The sequence below is a fragment of the Hypomesus nipponensis genome, chromosome 25 (genome assembly GCF_054491055.1).
Source record: "Hypomesus nipponensis isolate SF chromosome 25, ASM5449105v1, whole genome shotgun sequence".
Classification (NCBI taxonomy): Eukaryota; Metazoa; Chordata; class Actinopteri; order Osmeriformes; family Osmeridae; genus Hypomesus; species Hypomesus nipponensis.
In genome coordinates this window covers 11,390,002-11,408,399 of record NC_140385.1, presented here as the reverse complement: position 1 = coordinate 11,408,399, position 18,398 = coordinate 11,390,002, and the positions used below count along the sequence as shown (strand labels likewise).

At 39.2% G+C, this 18,398-nt stretch overlaps 2 protein-coding genes across 2 annotated transcripts; both read left to right on the top strand.

The window, feature by feature from the left end:
• The first annotated feature begins 8,343 nt into the window (after positions 1-8,343).
• On the top strand, positions 8,344-10,997 carry LOC146222300 (uncharacterized). The gene is made up of 6 exons (XM_084691296.1): positions 8,344-8,386; positions 8,585-8,938; positions 9,026-9,370; positions 10,301-10,423; positions 10,522-10,571; positions 10,746-10,997. Exons 1-6 carry the CDS (start codon positions 8,344-8,346, stop codon positions 10,860-10,862), a joined length of 1,032 nt encoding a protein of 343 aa, XP_084547422.1. The 3' UTR covers positions 10,863-10,997.
• Positions 10,998-16,765: 5,768 nt separating this feature from the next.
• Positions 16,766-17,802, top strand: LOC146222299 (uncharacterized). The gene is made up of 2 exons (XM_084692137.1): positions 16,766-16,823; positions 16,994-17,802. The coding sequence occupies exons 1-2, from the start codon at positions 16,766-16,768 to the stop codon at positions 17,800-17,802; spliced, it is 867 nt and encodes a 288-aa protein (XP_084548263.1).
• The last annotated feature ends 596 nt before the right edge of the window (positions 17,803-18,398 follow it).

Genomic DNA, 18,398 nt, shown 5'->3' with positions numbered 1-18,398 from the left:
GAGATCCTCTTCCCGGTCACTGTTTCTTGACCCTTTTTATTCGCCATAGCTGTACAAGATAAAAGACATACTCTGCTATTCCCAGTTGAGAAGACCTCATTTGAATGAACATAGAAAATCACTTGACATCCTGGAGTAGGTGTTTCTAGTTGTATTTTAAGATTTTGGGATTAAACACATACATCCAAAATAAATGATCACAGCAAAACATGTGCAGTAAACCTACAGTACAAAGACCCTCCCTCCTCAGTAGGGATCAATACATTCTGACGGTTATGAGAGTCAAAGAGTTTCAGACGTGCGACCACATCGGTGGTAGGATGTTGTTTCCACTGTTGGAGAAAAGCCTCTTACAAACAGGAAGACTGAAGTTCAGACTTTAATGTACGTGTATAAGCACATACGTGTACATGTAAGTGTATAAACAAGTGTTCATATGAATACAAGTGTTCATACACAGTATAAGTCAGTTGATACGCATACTTTCGAAGATAACGAACACTAGATTGTGTTAGAGTAACCCTTTATAGAGTTGAAAAGAAATCCTCAGGTGGCATACCTTTGGTGTTGAGAGTTTGTCTGCTCAGGAGACAGTGGTGATTGAAACAAACTGTACTCCACACTTATGTCAAGTCTTTGTTCATGTACGGTCTGCTGTGAACTTGACACGGCTGCACACCTGCTTTAGGCAAACCAGCCTAACCGTTGTACATAGGACCTAGGCTCATTCTGTTCTGTGTCTTTGCTCTCTCACCGTTGTTACTGTACCTTTGTGGGTTCTGCTGTCTCTTTGTCTCTCAGATGTCAGGCATATTGTTACATGCAGTCAAATGTTTTCGTGTCCTACTTTAGTATGATAATTATATCATGCATGACAATCGAACAAAAAAATTGTGAGACATTCAACTCCAGCAACTGTAGGATATAATGTAACGTAGTAAAATATATTGTACGTCCTCTAACAGCGGAAACAAAATATGCAGTTTTTCACTATTATATGTAGAACACTCTCAGGTGAGAATTGCAGCGCTAGAATGATAAGTGAAAAGTTGAGTCACACTCATTTTAGCAGCAACTACTAGCAGCAACAACGCAGCACATTCAGCGATTTGTGTGGAGCACATTCACTGCATACTTCAATGCAGGGGTGCAATGTCCTGGCAGCAGCAGGTTGTTTAGACTGTTTAGACATAAAAGCTCTTTAAAGAGCCACCCATATTAATCACAAAAAAACATAAAATGTTTCAGGGTGAGAGGGCAGGTGTACTTTAGTTTCCTGCCTGCATAAGCTCAGACTCTGCCTCAAAGGGCAGGCAGTGAATATTCATTCATTCAGTTTCATTTCAGACCAGTCGCTCTGGATAAGAGAATCTGTTAAATGACTAAATGACCACTGAGCTGGTAGCAGTCTTTTCAGAGCAGGGAGGAGGCTTTGGGGAAAATAGCTTCAGTGGTGAAAGTATGCAAGAAAGTTTGATGGCAGAAACAATAAAGACATACTATTGCTAATGGCTACACTGTTCTTAGGTCATTGGAAGTTAACACTAATTACAAGTAAATAAATAAATAGATTCTGATTACGTGTTAAAATATGGTGTTATATATTATATTTAGAGACGTATAATGCGAACATAAAACTTGTGACAGTAAAAAACTTAGATATTTCATTAGATTTATGATATATCTTTACAGGTGAAATGTAAGCATAGTGTTGATTATGCGGTATTTTTGTTATTTAATTTAAACACTATTGTCAATTAAATTTAGGCAATAACAGTAGGCGCTCCTAAGGACCTTATCTCAAGTAGGCTATACAAACTGGGGTGCTTTTGTGAACATTACCCGCTGGCTGTGGTGATTATTAGCTTGGTCCTAACAAGACTCTCGTCATTTGAATCAGGTGTGTAATTTATGAGATTTTTATGTGAAAGTTGGCTTTTTCTGTTGTTATTTTTGCTGTACCTGAACTTGCCCTGTTTCTCTGTGTCTCCAGGACTACCGTTCAGACCTGCCTGTCTACCTGCTTGTCACCTCAGTTGGCCAGGGAGCGGGCAATACCTCCCTTGAAACACCTGTACCTCCTGTTGCTACAATTTATATGTCACAGACATGACCACGACTCCGTCGGAGGTACACTTGGGCCCATCAAGAGCAACTTGGAGTTCAGTGTTTTGCCCAAGGACACCTCGACACCTGGCCAGGAGGAGTCAGGGATAAAACCACCAACCTTGCGACAAGTGGATGACCTTCTTTACCTCCTGAGCCACAGCCACCCACTCAGTACAGTAGAAGATCAAGGATCAGAAGTGCATAGTTCTATATTTCTGTGTTCAGAGCCAAGGAAAAGTGTGTGTATGTACTAGCCACATCACACGGTAACTACATCTCAGCTGTCAGGCACAGTAAAAAAAGACACTGAAAAAAAGGGTACTACACTACTAATACAGAGCAATAATAACATCTCAAATACTTAAGTATATAGCAACAATAACATCTTGATTACAGTAGCAGTGATTAATGTATGGTGAACAAAATAATAGTAGTACACTGCAATAATATCTTTATTCTTTAACTACTGCCATAGTGATTACAGCAGTGCCTGCTAGAGGGCAGTGCCTAGTACAGTGCAGAAGAACCAAGTCTGAAGTGTAATGTTTAGATTATCTAACTGTGCTGTTGTGCAATTTGAGTTTGTATTCCAATTAAACACAGTAAGTTTCTTCTCTCTAAAGTTTGCACTGGGCTATGGTGGTTTATTATAATGTGCAATCACCAGCTCATTCAAAAGAAAAATCGAAAACGTTTTGTGAGCAAACCGACTGATGCACTTATGAAAATGTGACTCATTTTTCTGCATTGTTCTGGGTGTACAATGTTTGTCAGTTGTACACAATTCACAGCCAGATTAGCGGAAATAGTCTATTTTTATCCTTGTGTTAACTGAGGTGTCATGACGTGAGAGAACTGTCTGTGTGGTTTTGATGTACCGAGGGCTGCGATGCCAGTGTGGTGAAAGCTGGAGCCCAGTCTTCCTGCGTAACTTGCAGGTTATTTGTCTTCAGCAGATCAACAGTGAGGTGTGATACCACAGTGGAAAATAACTGACAAATGGTCTGTAACCTCCTTCATACATTTAGGTTGCGTCACGTTTATAAAGAATGACCAGCTACACAAGGATCATCACCATCATTTTGTTGTTGTTGTTGTTGTTGATGATGATACACAATGCTATCAAGCTTCATCTTTCTGGAAAAGAAGCAGGTCTCACGTGACACTGAGCTTCTCCTTCCTCCCACTCACACCAAGGAGTGAGATGCAGACCCTCTGCTACATAAGTATATTTAAGTACTTTACTAGCAGCGTTATGGCTTCTGAGTAATTCAAAGGAGACCACAAACCGTGACATGGATATATGTAATTCACCTCTCAGTCTATAGGGAGCATTATCCACACGATATGTTATTAGATTCTATGTTATTATACAAGTGAATGTGCCCAAGAATGCCACCCACGTTGGTAAATTATCAGTTTCTATAATTACACCTCACCAAAAAGCAACTCAAAGTTTAACTTGGGTTGTATACTATTTCTGTAGCTGAGCTGTTTAACACATTCTTGTACCTGGGGGAGGGTTTAAAGTGTGAATGACTCATCTGTAAGCCACTTTTTGCTGTGAACCTTCCACACCGTTTCATAATCAGGCCCATAGTTTGTATTTACCACAAACACATCCCTTCCATGTCAGACATAATAAAATATCCCTTGTGAGATCCTCTTCACGGTCACTGTTTCTTGACCCTTTGTATTCGCCATAGCTGTACAAGATAAAAGAGATACTCTGCTATTCCAAGTTGAGAAGACCTCATTTGAATGAACATAGAAAATCACTTGACATCCTGGAGTAGGTGTTCCTAGTTGTATTTTAAGATTTTGGGATTAAACACATACATCCAAAATTCAGTGCCACAGAGCTCAACATGAAACTTCTAGTTTTCCAAGATAGTATGAATGATTTCTTTACTAATTGAATTGTTTAAACATTTGATTTGGTCAAAACTTGGTCTGATCTCCAAACAGTATCTCTCTACATGAAACCACAGCACAGTAAGTCCCAGCACAGTAGTAAGTCCCAGCATCAGAGAGGCTGAGGTTCCTCTTGGGGAGGTTGTAGACACAGTTCTGTGTAGGAGACCCAGCCTCAGGGCTCTTCTCACACTGATCACTCCTGCCTCCATGGGTGTAAAGGATTCCTGGACGGGATTCTCCTGAGCCATGTCTGAACCAATACACACTGTGTTCTGCGCATAATAGGCTACATACACCCCAATGTTTACATTTGTTTTATTTTTATGAGATAGTCAAATAACGATAGTGTAGGATGGCATGGGTAGCATAACACCTCCAATAATGTCACATGACTCCGGAATAGGAAAAGCTGTGGTTGACTGAGGTTTTCATAATGTCTTCATTACCAATTCTCTGTGTATTATTGTAGGTTTCACATAGCTTGATAAAGATCACAAATCAGGAGCAACAGATAAACCACAGAGTTCAAGGGAGCAAGCAAGATTGAGAGAGCCGTCTGAAAGATTAGTATCAGTACCAAGCCTCCACCCCTAGCTTCTCATCTTGAATCAAAGGCTCTAGGCCTTTCTCAATCTGCGTACTTATCTGTTCTTGTGAGACGTCATCAATCGCAGCCCAAGTACTGTTTCAATTCAAAAGTCTGCATCTAGCCAAGTACAGTCCATGGTAGCATGGCTCCCCAGCTATCAAGATGACCACTGTACAGTAGCACCCCACAAGAACAGTCTATTTTGACAGGTCCTTTTGAAATTTTCCCCAGGTTCTGAGGTATGTTTGAGTACAGAAGTAGTTAAACATGATATAAAATTCATGATCTAAAAGGCAATATTTGGTCTGTTATTTAGCAAATGTATTATTTGTCCTTCCTGGCAAGTCGGTTTGGCTGAAAATGCCAACCCGGGCACATTGATTGGCATGCGGCCAACAAGAGCCATTTCATTGGGCGGCGCAACTCTTCAAAAAGTGGATGGGAGTAAGTATCAATTTTGAGTGCTTGTATTGTTGCCGGGAAGTCAGGGGAATTATTAATATGATATTCCAGTGTGTCACTACTTGTTCATGTTTCTCTTTTGCTCAGGGGATTTGTTACCACTTCTGGCCTGGCAATAACTGGCAAAAAAAGAACAAAGACAAATACAAGGTAGTCTACCAATTTCTCTGCTTTGTATGTTATACTACATGAACTTACCTGAGATTAAATTAAAAGACGGCCAGAAATTAAAATAACTCAGATGCAGTGGCCTTGGAAATAAATTGTACTTTGGAACTGTGAATTTGTGGTATATTCAACATTGACACTGTTTCTTTTTTTGTTAAATTACTGTATGTATAGTAATTGTATGTATGTATTAATAATAGGAACCAGAGAAGCGGAACTAATTAGTTTAAGTGGTGTTGCGCCCAGTTTCCGCTAGGTGAGGGGCTCCGCCCTCCCCTCCAGAGAAGATTTGGGAAGCAAAGAGAAACGCTGATGTCTCCATTCCTATTAATATACATCTGTATTTATCAGGAACTGAAAGGCAGCCAACAAAATCATTTGTTGCTGTGGCCCATCAGCCTTGGGACCCGTAACAAATTCATACAAAAATAATTGTCAGTGTAGTAATACCCTATTTTCAGGAGCTTAGGGACCCACCCGCAGACAAAGGAGTAGAGGCCGGTAGTGTGACTGCTGCCACCTGGCAGTGCTACAGTATTGTGGATGAACTCCAGGGGCAGTACTCAATTAGTCTGCCACTTGTTGTTGCAGCACACCTGACCATAGATATATATAAACACTAGATGTCTCGTCCGCGTTGCTGGACAACGGAGTCGAACGTCCGCACATGGCGGCCATCTTGCCACAGGCAACTCGCTCAACGTCAGAGATGTCGCTATTCCAGAGGTCTTCAACCCTGGTCCTCAGGAACCCCCTGTCCTGCACGTTTTAGATGTTTCCCTGCTCCAACACACCTGATTCAAATCAATGGGTTGTTATCTAGTTATGCAGAAGCCTGTTAATGACCATTCATTTGAATCAGGTGTGTTGGAGAAGGGAAACATCTAAAACATGTAGGGCAGGGGGTCCCTGAGGACCAGGGTTGAAGACCTCTGCGCTATTCCACTGCATACATCAATTAATTTTTTTTTAAATTACTGAATTATTCATAAGTATGCAGTGGAATAGCGACATATCTGACGTTGATAACAAACCAAACCAAACCAAATCGGTTGAAAATTGGGCAAGTTATGGTCATTTAAAAAGTACATGTAGCGTCAACACAATGTTATGGGTGAGCGAGTTGCCTGTGGCAAGATGGCCGCCATGTGCGGACGTTCTAGACGCCGCCGTAAGACATCTAGTGTGTGTGTATGTATGTATGTATGTATGTATGTATGTATGTATGTATGTATGTATGTATGTATGTATGTATGTATGTATATGTGCACCTGACTGCCACAGTACGACAGTCAAGACGCGAAAACCAAGAGAGTAATATGCCTCTGAGCTGTCTTCAGACAGTTGGGCAAGATTACATCATCAAGGGACTGTTCTTCCTGGAAAGAATGACACCAGCGTCCACCTCAGCTACACAGACAGGTTAGGGCCGGTGGCATATTCCTTGTCAAGTCATCCCTTGCGTGTAGGGAGACGAGACCTGAGAACAATGTCATGAACGTCCCCTTTCCAATTCCAAGATGGCACCTGCACCTGCACTCTGAAAAGAACATCTACATCTACATTATACATCATACCGGCCTACTGCATGCTGAAACTGATTGCAGGTACAGTTTTTTCAACAACAAAAACATTTCAACTGCTTCCGGCAACACACACACTTTCTTCAGAAAATGTGTCTAATCTAGTTACAGATACAAATCTTTTGTCTTTTATTCACTGTGTCAAACCTAAAGTTATTGCTTTACAATCTTATGATACAATGTTGCAATACATTGTTATCGATAAGATCATAACTTTTTCAGGCCCAAAATCTAACAATCAGGTTGTTTTCAGGCAGCCATTATCTGAGTCAGTTCAGCCAGGAGGCTCTGTAACTGACAGAAAATAGAGACACTGTGATTCAATAGTGTAACTGAAAATGTACCGGTAATGTGTCAAACATCGACCATCTGTCACGGCCACTGCTGTGCCCCCTTGTTTTTGGTTTTGCCCTGCCCTAGTGTTTCCCTGTGTCTATCATTATGTGGGTTCGACTTCATGCAGCGCCGGCTGCTGCCGACTTGAAGCTGAGAATGCCATTGGCTGCTTCAAGTTAGCCGGACTGCAGGCGGTTGCAGAAGTCAAACGCACCCATTGTCTTCACCTGTGTCTCGTTGAATGGTTTCAATTCTCGTTTGTCTTTATCATGTCCACCTGTGTCTTGTTTGGTTCTGTGTATTTAGGTTGCTGTTTTGTGTCCAGTCTTTGTCTTGTCCGTACCCTATTTTACTGTCTGTTTTCCCGTTTGAAGAATAAACCCTTTGTTTGAGGCAATTCCTGGCTACTCTCCTGCATTTGTGTCCTACTCCACCACTTTCAACCTCCTTCTGCAATTGCACATGTATTGAATGGAAGATCTTATTGTAGCCTAATATTCCAAGTAAAGCCATTTTTACATGGAAGTATATGCTAATAGCTGAACTTGTTATGATGCATTATTTAGTAAAGATCATACATGTAATCATTTGAATAAACTTGTTTTAATGATGAAAAGTTATGATTTTGTCACCCTGTATTAATAACTGGATGTACTGTACACTGTAATTACAGTGTAGAGCTGAACATTTGTCACAATATATGGTGCTGCTGTTGGTAAATCTGTGTACACTAGGGGTTCCTGTTATTGACCTGGGGCCTTATTCACAAAATATCGTAAGGCTAAAAGTATATCCCAACTTGCTGATTTAGCAAAACCACCCCAAAAAAATATTTGTCTACGAATATTTCACTAAGCATTTAAGAGTTAAATCCACATCCTAAATCTGTGAAAGGTAAACGGTAGTCAATAGGACTCCTTAATCACTAAGACCAAACCACAGACAATCCTAAAACGTCTGTTGCCAGCAACTTGAATCTGTAACATAAAAATCATATAAAATGTGTTTCCATGTAAAGTGTATGTGCAATGTGTGAAATCGCTCTCAAAGTCACTTCCTCTCACTAACCTAAAAGCATGCATGCCCTTGTATATTCAGATTTTCCGCTGATGCTTTTATTTTGACTCCTGACCCTGAGTGTGGTTGTGCCAGACACGTTTGAAGAGAAGAAGTGAGAAGATGTTCTGGGCTTATCTAGGAGTGGTTGTCCTCTTTAAAATATGTAAGTGATACTATCTAAACTAGGAGAATTTATGAGTTGTATAATGTGAGGTATGTTTGAGAAGAATTCTGAGTGCTAAATTAGGGGTGGTAAAAGTAGCGATGATTACTAATAAAAGATTTCTGTACTATGTTGCACACTACTCAAATCACAATATAAAGGTTAAGTCTCTCATCATTTTTTTCTTCTCTATTTCAGGTAATGTGCATAACCAGGACATCATAGCTCAACCAATATCTCTTCTGTTTGTTTTTATTGGAGACAATGTGACTCTACAATGCTTCTATCCTAACAATATAAAATATCTGTCATGGTATAAGCAAACTACCAGCCAGGGACTCCAACTGATATCACACCAATATACATATAGTAGTAACAACCTTTATGGTGAATTTAAGAACAATCCTCGATTTTCAGTACAGCTTGATGAAGGGATATATCACCTTCAAATCAATGACACTCAGCCATCTGATTCAGCTACGTATTTATGTGGAAGATCACAACTAAGTATGATGACTTTTGAAGATACAGGAACTTTCCTTGTTTTCAGAGGTGAACTTTTGATTTGGTTTATTGTTCTTTTTAACAGCCTATAAAAAATATTTAAATTATGACACATGCTTTCTTTTTCCACAAGAGACTTTAAAAGCATTAGTATTGTCCAGCAGCCAGTGATTGAGTCCATCCAGCCAGGAGACTCTGTAACTCTGAACTGCACAATACACACTGAGTCCTGTGCAGGAGAACACAGTGTCTATTGGTTCAGACATGGCTCAGGAGAATCCCATCCAGGAATCCTTTACACCCATGGAGGCAGGAGTGATCAGTGTAAGAAGAACCCTGAGGCTGGGTCTCCTACACAGAGCTGTGTCTACAACCTCCCCAAGAGGAACGTCAGCCTCTCTGATGCTGGGACTTACTACTGTGCTGTGGCATCGTGTGGGGAGATACTGTTCGGAGAGGGAACCGAGCTGTATATCTGTGGTAAGTCATAGCTGACATATGGTTTTCATTCTTCCATATCCAGAGGTACCAGAGGTGATAGCTTAACACGTTTTATGTAAATACGAGTATACGACTTGAAATGCTTGTCTTCTTGACAATGTAATAATTAACATACAGTTAATACAACATCAAGAGTCTAATTAGCTCCATTCAGGTTAACTGTAACATACTTTTTAAAATTGTTTTTATTGAAAAGATCGGTCCATACACAAAAAGGCATCCCAGCTCTATCATGACCCCTCCCAGCCCCTTCACTCATCATTCCTTACATTTCCATCTATCAGGAGACTCAAGGTCTTACTATCCAAGATAAATGGGTAAAATAAGTATGTGACCATTCTAAAAGGGGACATAAATAAATATGCATAGCCCAGGAGCACTGCTGCTGTTGAAAATGTATTCTATATATTTTATTTATAATCTTCACTGTTTCAAGTTGTCAACTTCTGTTTGAAACTGCGTACTGTCTGTTTTTACAGTGCTTCCAAATTGCAGAAGACATATTTCCATTTTATGTACATTTAAAGGCAGGGTAGGCAAGTTTCGCAAATTGTCCCTCCTCCTCCTTTCAAAGCCACAAGTTTTGGGTGGAGGGGCAGAGTGCACGCAGGTAGGTAGGTATACAGACAGGTAGCCCGTCCAATCACTAGTCAGGGTACCCCTCAATGATTGGTTGTGTTTATTACAGTATTGCAACGCCCACAGAAGTCAGAAATATTTCATATTACCGTCAAACCGGTAGATATTTTGGTTGCTATTAAGACTTGAAATTACTTTCAGCAAATATGACAAAAAGTGTTTCTCAACAACATACCCTGCCTACCCTATCTTTTGTCATCCTAAATCATTTTTTATTGATTTGTTTAATTTGTAACCAAAATATATGAATTGTTTTCTTTATCAAAACAGATCCATGTAACAGCAATCATCTGCTGGTGTGTTTCCTGGGTGGTGGATTAGCGGTTTCATTCATGCTGATTATTGTCCTGTCCTGGATTATCCACGAGATGAAAACATGTCTGAAATGTACAGGTATTGTCTGAAATTTCCTCAATATGATTGTGCTGTGTATTCAACTACAATTTAATGAAGATGATGATAATGCTGTAATAAACATATTTCCTTTAAAGTGAACAACCCCATGCCAAGTGTTCTGCCGGCCCAAAGATCTGCTAGCCAGGTAAAGTGTCACTTTGTTACACTGTAGTCATTATTCACTTAACCATTAGACTTGAGACATTAGTATCTTGTTTGTTTTTCTTTCTAAACATGAGCCCTTGTGGAATTATTAGCATTTGGTGAGTTATTATACTGGCAATGAACATGCAAGAAAATTTATTTTCTTCACCTTAAGGATGACGAGGCTGATAAGCTGCAGTACGTTGCTCTCGATTTCAACAAGAGAGGGAAGGCAAGAAGACAGAGAAGCTCCATGGACAAAGACACTGTCTACTCTGGACTGAGACAGTAACACAATGAATTTTGGCCATCTTGTGTTGCTTTTTCTATGTCATACTGTAGGTAAAAACATAACTAAAATGAGTTATATATGGCTTTATTGGAATGTTGCTTATATATTTCTTATAAACCTTATTGTATTTAATTGTGAATGAAATAAATGTAACTTCAATTAAGTAAAGAGAATCCAAAATTGTGTTTCACTTTATTTACAGAGAATAATGGCTCTTCAACGGATTGTGCATAACCAACAAGATTTCATTGAATGTAACTCTTATTGATATTTTCATAGTAATTTTGACTACTCTATGAGTCACTTCACACTTTGCATTTAAGATGTGGAGTCAGTTGAAATAATCATAGTCATTTGCACATTACCACCAAGTCTTATCATGGGGCCTGTCGAGCGGGAATGTATGCAGAAAAATACATTACAATGTATGTTACAATACAATACAATTTTTAATGGATATTAATTGGGTTTCATTGGCAATACTGCGGTAACCTATTTACATGTATTCATAACTTAGTAAGGTAGATGCTTCTCGTAAGACATTATCAGCAAGACAACTATCTCCACTAGTTAACCCACAAAAATATGTTTATGGGCAAGGGCTAAACGTGAGGATAACTCTCAAGATAATACTTCATACCTGATCTTGTGATTTTTACCTTGTACCATGACATGAAGAAATGTAATTCACATCTTAGTCATCAGGGAGCAGTAGTTGTCTCAGAGAACGCTCCATGAGGAACACCCAAACAACAATTAGAGTATATATACTTTAGTGTGCTCATGACTGCCACTCAACCTATTTCCATTCAACCTATAATGAGGATCCAAAGGTATTTCAAATGTGTTGACATTGTGGTCTGCTGCATACAATTACTGTAGGTAATCTTGATATGGTGGCCTTGTGTACAGTGACCCTCTTACTTGTTTTCTCTTTGTCTCTCTCTTTGCTCTTTACCACGTTCTTTGTTCTCTGAATGTGGTAAAGTTCTGAAACCAATATCAATCCCTGTTAACACTGTTAACACCTCTTTGTGAAAACCTGCAAGTTAACTACAACATTTTCTATGCCTGAATCATGTAACATTTTAGAGTTACTAAAGTGCTACTATTATTTTATGTTGCCGGGTCTAAAATATTTGATATTTTTATTTTTGTTGTTCCTATGCTAGTTTTTTCATCTCTTACCCAGTATGAACTCTTAACTGTTGAACTTAGTTGCTCTTTGGGGGTTGTAGGATGTGGTTTGGAGACTGTGCATTTACATGCACTGTGCATTTACATGCATAGTCTGGGTCAAGTTGACTGTGGACAACATGCTGTCAAAGGCCAACTTAAAATCACTGTTTTCATCCCCACGGGCTTCTGTTAACCAGCGAGTGTGATTAACAAGCTACAAATAATCACTGAAATGTATCGATGTTCAAGTCATAATTTTTGAAGAATTAATTATGCAACCTTTTGTACTTTGTAAACTCGTCTTTTCTGCCCTGGATTCTCTATAGAGACAGGAAGACCCTGTGTCTCATGTAAAGTCCCTCTCGTACTGTCACTTCACACCTCTCAGAATGTGCCTCATCTCGAGACGCAACTTCTTCTCCGCCTCACCTCATCAACAGCCACACCACCGTTTACTAGTGCAACATAGAGACCACAGTTGCTCAAAATGGAAAATGTCAAGTGGGTCACATTTGGTGTCATGCTGTAGCTAGGTCAGTAATTGTATGCATGCATGAGTGTACGGATGTGATGGCATGGTTGTGAATCGTAGTGTGTCCACTGGCAATGGAGTCTTGAGCTATGATGTAATGAGCACTTTAGAATATGGTTGTCATATACTGTAGTGGAATCTTTTCATAAGGTCAAACGTTTGTGTAGGGCCCTTGGTTGGGTGTTGTTATCTACATTTTACCCACATGCAATGTGGGTCTTCTGTGGTCTGCTGTAAGATGGGGCTCTCGCTAAACATGAAACGGGCACAGCCGTGGCCTTGACAAGCACAGTCAGCACAAAATTACATTTTTTTTTCTTGTAGGTGTTCTACATAAAAAATGTGTCAAGGCCAACGAGTCTAAGGTTGAAAAAATAATTAATATTTTCTTTTTTGTAAACATTTTGGAGGAAAAAATCTGCATGGCCCCTACAGACCCAAATACCAAACAGTTAATTAGTTATGTCATAGACCACCAACACACAGGCAGAACTATATTTTTTCAAAGGTATTATATGACACAAGGTTGTTTCAATGTCAGGGTGACTTAATGTTCACCGGTCGCTCCTACCTGCTTTCTCATTCTCTGTCTGTGCTCCAAAAAGTGATATATACATAAATACATTACATGAATACACTACAGATTTGTGGAGTAAAATACATAACTACATGATGGAGGTGTAAAGTGTTGTGTGAGAAGGGTCCGTGTGGTTTTGATGTACAAAGGGTGCATGTGAGTGTGGTAAGAGCTGAAGACCAGGCTTCCTCTACAGTTTGCAGGTTGTTTTCAGTTGGGGCATTGTGAGGTACTGTATGTAAGCACAATGGAAAGACCCTTTAACACAGAGTCTATCTTACAACTATAGGCTTACATCTCTAACCTCCCTCCGTCGCCACATAGTTTTTTCATGTTTACTAAAACATACCAGCCAAGTTCAATCCTAACATTAACAGCCAAAACACAAAAGGAGTTCTGCAGGACATTTCTCAGTGTTATTTTGAGAAGAAACAAAGTAGTCATCTCACCCCTCACTGCTGAGAAAACCGAATGTTCCCCTAGGCAGGACATACTTCATATTGCTCCTCCTTTGATTCTCACACCAGGAAGTTATTTTTTATTGTTAAAGCCATCCCATTTTTAGGCTATTTCCTATACATCATGATTGCTTCAGAGTGGCTTTGGCCCTCTAGACTAAGATGCCATTTGAATTAATTAAGCACAACCTACACTCCTAATAATAATAATAGTAATTGCAAATCATCATTGTTGTTTGTGGAAAATCGCTTCTCTATACAGTGCTGTCATTGGTCTGTCAAAATTGTAGTTTTATCTAGGATTGGGAATACAGGAACAAACAAGGCATTTGGGAGTGTTTAAACCGTATAGGTTAGATGTATAGTATGACATACATTCCGTTTCCCTTGTCATTGGAGAGAGGTTGGAGCTTCTGATCAGAAAATAAAATGTAGCAAAAAAAAGTATATGTTCCTAACCCTATATACCTATAAATCAACCTTGCACTTGTTTATGAATATCTTAATTTGGAACACAGTACAGAATGTTTTATTTTAGTCTAATATTGTATAACTGTACAATAACTGTATCAATTATTTTAATGTGTTGTGTATCTACTTGATCCTGTTGCAGCCTCTTGGCCAGGTCTTCAATGTTAATGATAACTGGTTCTCAAGTGCCATCACTGGTTAAATAAATACAACAAAACATGAAAGAAATGATTGGGAGCTGTGTGTAGGATTACTGTTGATGCTCAGGACTGCCCCGAACTGCCATTCCTGATGAGACCAAGGATGGTGGTGTCGTCCACAAACGTAAGGACGTTGGAGCAGTGTGTGGCCACACAGTCCTGTGCGAACAGGGCATACAGGAGGGGACTGAGTACCTGAGGGCCCCCGGTATTCAGGTTCAGTGTAGAGGAGATGAGGTTGCCCATTCTCACCGCCTGGGATCTGCTTGTCAGCAAATCCAGGATCCAGTTGCAAAGGGAGGTTTCAAGGCCCAGGGTCTTGAGCATAGGAACGAGCTTGGTGGGCACAATAGTGTTGAATGCTGAGCTGTAGACTACAAACAGTATCCTCACGTATGTGTGACCCTTTTCCAGGTGTGAGAGGGTGGTGTGTGTTGCCAGGGCGATGGCAACACCCGTAGACTGTTTGGGCTGTATGCAAATTGAAAGGGATTCAATGTGTTAGGAATGGTGGAGCAGATGTAGGTTCTGACCAGACGCTCAAAGTGCTTCATGTACTTATCAATAAGTGATAAGCTAGCGTGGAGAGTTAACAGTAATCAAGATGGGAGAGAGCTGTGGCGTGGATGAGTAGTACTGGGTAGAGCTCTCTGTCAGAAACAAATGTAACACCTATAACTGATGTAATACCGGCAGGTCTGCATTGTGAAAGCAAGATGTTTGTTTAAATCCAGGTTATGGTGGAGGTAAGTGATGCCAGGGTAAAAGTCAACCACTGAAAAATTCCAAAAAGCTGACCTTATTTGACTTGCCATAATGTGCAATATCAATCATAGTCTGACCCTACAATTTTGATCAGTCTCTCAGACAAGAACTTCCATCTCTTCTGCAGATGGAGGGGTGTGTACCTCTATGTTTGTCATATCATTATTATTATTTGAACTACTGCTTGAATAACCATTAATAACTAGGAACAAGGAAATACCATTGCCAGAGCTTACAATTAGTAAAGCTAAAAAAATTAAGTATACACATCTGCAAAAAAAAAGTAACTTTGTATTTTTTGTTGATAACAGGGCAGAGATGTGGAAAACCTCCATTATGCTGCTCTGAATCTGAACAAGAATAAAAGAAAACCCACAAGATAGGCAGCATGGAGACAACAGCAGTATACTCTGGGGTTAGAGAATAAAGCTGGGAGAGGAAAGCTATGTTTATTACATTAAATATAAATATTATTTAGATTTTTGTAATCATTTTAACTTATGCATTTACAAAAAGAAAATTGGGGTAAATTGGCTTCGGAAACAACTTACTTTACTTTACTTACTTTTACAACTAACTGTAAAACCGATCTACATAATAGGACTTATACTTTATTCCATTTACTGGTCTTGCACTAGATGCAAAAAAAATAATATTTGACAGCTAAATCCAAGTGTGCTTTTGAACACAATCCAGTCAGTCCCTGCTGCGTTGGATATCAAAGGAATGTTTGGACAATAATTTGCAGAATATGTTGATTAGTGCCAAAGAATGAACAATTAATTATATTTCACAACCATATACTAAATCACAGTTAAGTTATCATCTGATATATTTTCCAAGGTAACCTGGTGAACCAGACTGATTGCTACATTCACTCACTCTCAGTTTTACCTCACTTATCATTTTGGTACCTTTTGAGAAGATATCCTTCAACCAAGAGGATTTCAATATGGGTTTTGCCAATATTAATGAACAGAAAATATTATCATTTTCCAAATAAATAGAAAAACAAATTACATTACATATTTTTGTACTAGCAGTGTAAATATTTTGATATCATGCCTGCTGGCCCATTAAACAGTATTGAATTATAGCCGAACATATTGTAATGTAGTAGTGGTGCAAGAAATAGGACTGATATTCATTCTCTTGTCACTTGTTAACATCAGTGAGAAAATGTATAAAGAAAAGTTTTACTAGACATACGGTACATTCATTGTGGGAACAGTTGTTTTTAGATTACTTGAGCCGTCTTTCCTTTTGAATTGACTTTTGGCCATTAGACAAGTTTTACATTCTGTCAAGTGGGCAAACCTGCATTTTTTCATATCCATTTTGAAACAATTAGTGTTGCTTTTGGAATACCCCATGTAAACATCACATTGCTTCAGCAGACACAGATAATAGCAAATAAACTAATGGTAATTAGATATAACCTGTATTTTTCTTGAGAACATTCATAAACACCTGGCATTCTATACCAAACATTAAAAATCTTATTCCAAACAAATGGTGAGATGGATATAAATATATGTTGCTTTTGTGTTACTATTGTTTATTTCTGCGGTGGATTTCTTTGGTTATGTGGGTACCATGGTGACTGACACTAAAGTCAGCAAAAAACAATATCTATGATCTTAGCCAATCACACTCAACCACATTTTTCAAAGTGTGTGCACATCAGCAGTCTTATCATTTGAGGCTAATGTGTAAGGAACATGACACCTTTAAAGATTACCACTATTGGGTTGATAGTTGCACTTCTTGGAGAATTGGGTAAGTTTAAAATGTATTATTTCTCTGCTAATTGTATGTTGTATCCACCCTGGCTCAGAACTGTAGTTTATATGAACATTTAAGCAAATTATTGTTGCTTTTAGGTAGATTTCTGCTATAAATTATATTTGTGTATAAAATCTGTTGTATGTTTTGTATTTCTTATTAAGCCTATACTCTGGATGTACGTCAGGATCCTATGTTCATCAGTGTTGGGGAATCAGTTACGTTGACCTGCTCACATAATTTAAGTGGACTTACAGTAGTCTTGTCTTGGTACAAACAAACTTTGGGACATAAACCTCAGCTCATATGTTCATCGTTTAAGTATATTAATCAAAATGGCACGTTTTACAATGAATTCAAGGATAACCCTCGTTTCTCAGTTCACATCGCCAGAAACAAACTTCACTTAAGGATGTCAGATGTGCAATTATCAGATTCAGCTACATATTACTGTACCAGTTCCTCTTCCAACCAAATGGACTTTGCAGAGGAAGCCATTCTCAATGTAAAAGGCTCTGGCATCATATATACTGTCCAGCAGCCAGCGTCTCTGTCAGTCCAGCTAGGAGACTCTGTAACTCTGAACTGCACAATACACACTGAGACCTGTCCTGGAGAACACAGTGTCTATTGGTTGAGACGTGGCTCAGGAGAATCCCGTCCAGGAATCCTTTACACCCATGGAGGCAGGAGTGATCAGTGTGAGAAGAGCCCTGAGGCTGGGTCTCCTACACAGAGCTGTGTCTACAACCTCCCCAAGAGGAACCTCACCCTCTCTGATGCTGGGACTTACTACTGTGCTGTGGCATCGTGTGGGGACATTGTGTATGGAGAGGGAACCAAGCTGGATATTAAAGTAGTTGGCGAGGACCAGATGAGAATCCTGGTGCTTCTCTCCATCATGAGAACTGGAGTTCTCTTCTGCTGTCTATTCCTCGTTATCGTCTTCTGTTTCATAAAAAAATCCATCTAAGTGTGATATCCATCTCTTTGAGCTGTACTTTGTCATGTATGTCTTACGTATGCAATTATGATCTTGATTGCTTTACAGTGTGTATAAAATGTGATGTCTCTAAAAATCTTTCAAACATGTTTTATAATTTATTATTGTTTGGAATCATTTGAAATAAAGTTTTGGATAAATGGTAAGATAAAACCATGTCTGTTTCTTTTCCAAAGTGAGGACCAAGAGCTGTGAGGTGAAAGCTAACAGATGTTCAGTGGCAAATAGCCCCTACACAAATGTATAGTTTACACTCATTAAACATGTTTAATTGATTTCTTGTTATTTAAGTAATAAAGCTTTTGACAAAGTAGGCATAGCAGTAGCGCAGTAACAAATCTTTTTCACACTTCATAAACACTACAGACATTTTCCCTCCATCAGTTAGTTAAGGGGCTGTTGCTTTTAATTGACAGACAAATGACGGTTCCACTTCTCAAAGGAAGTCATTGAGGTTCAAATCTGTAGCTAGCTACACTTGCAGTACAAGATTTTTCCACTGATGGAAACCAAGTGCTAATAGTTGACCTGAAGCCCTTCATGCACTAAACTTGTCTGAGCAGCTC

Bases quoted from the DNA above. Each gene is read 5' to 3' on its own strand.
- LOC146222300 (XM_084691296.1), top strand. From the start codon at position 8,344: ATGTTCTGGGCTTATCTAGGAGTGGTTGTCCTCTTTAAAATAT. The intron at 8,939-9,025 runs GTGAACTTTTGA...TTTCCACAAGAG, and splicing joins AACTTTCCTTGTTTTCAGAG to ACTTTAAAAGCATTAGTATT. The intron at 10,424-10,521 runs GTATTGTCTGAA...TTTCCTTTAAAG, and splicing joins AACATGTCTGAAATGTACAG to TGAACAACCCCATGCCAAGT.
- LOC146222299 (XM_084692137.1), top strand. From the start codon at position 16,766: ATGACACCTTTAAAGATTACCACTATTGGGTTGATAGTTGCACTTCTT. The intron at 16,824-16,993 runs GTAAGTTTAAAA...TTTCTTATTAAG, and splicing joins TGCACTTCTTGGAGAATTGG to CCTATACTCTGGATGTACGT.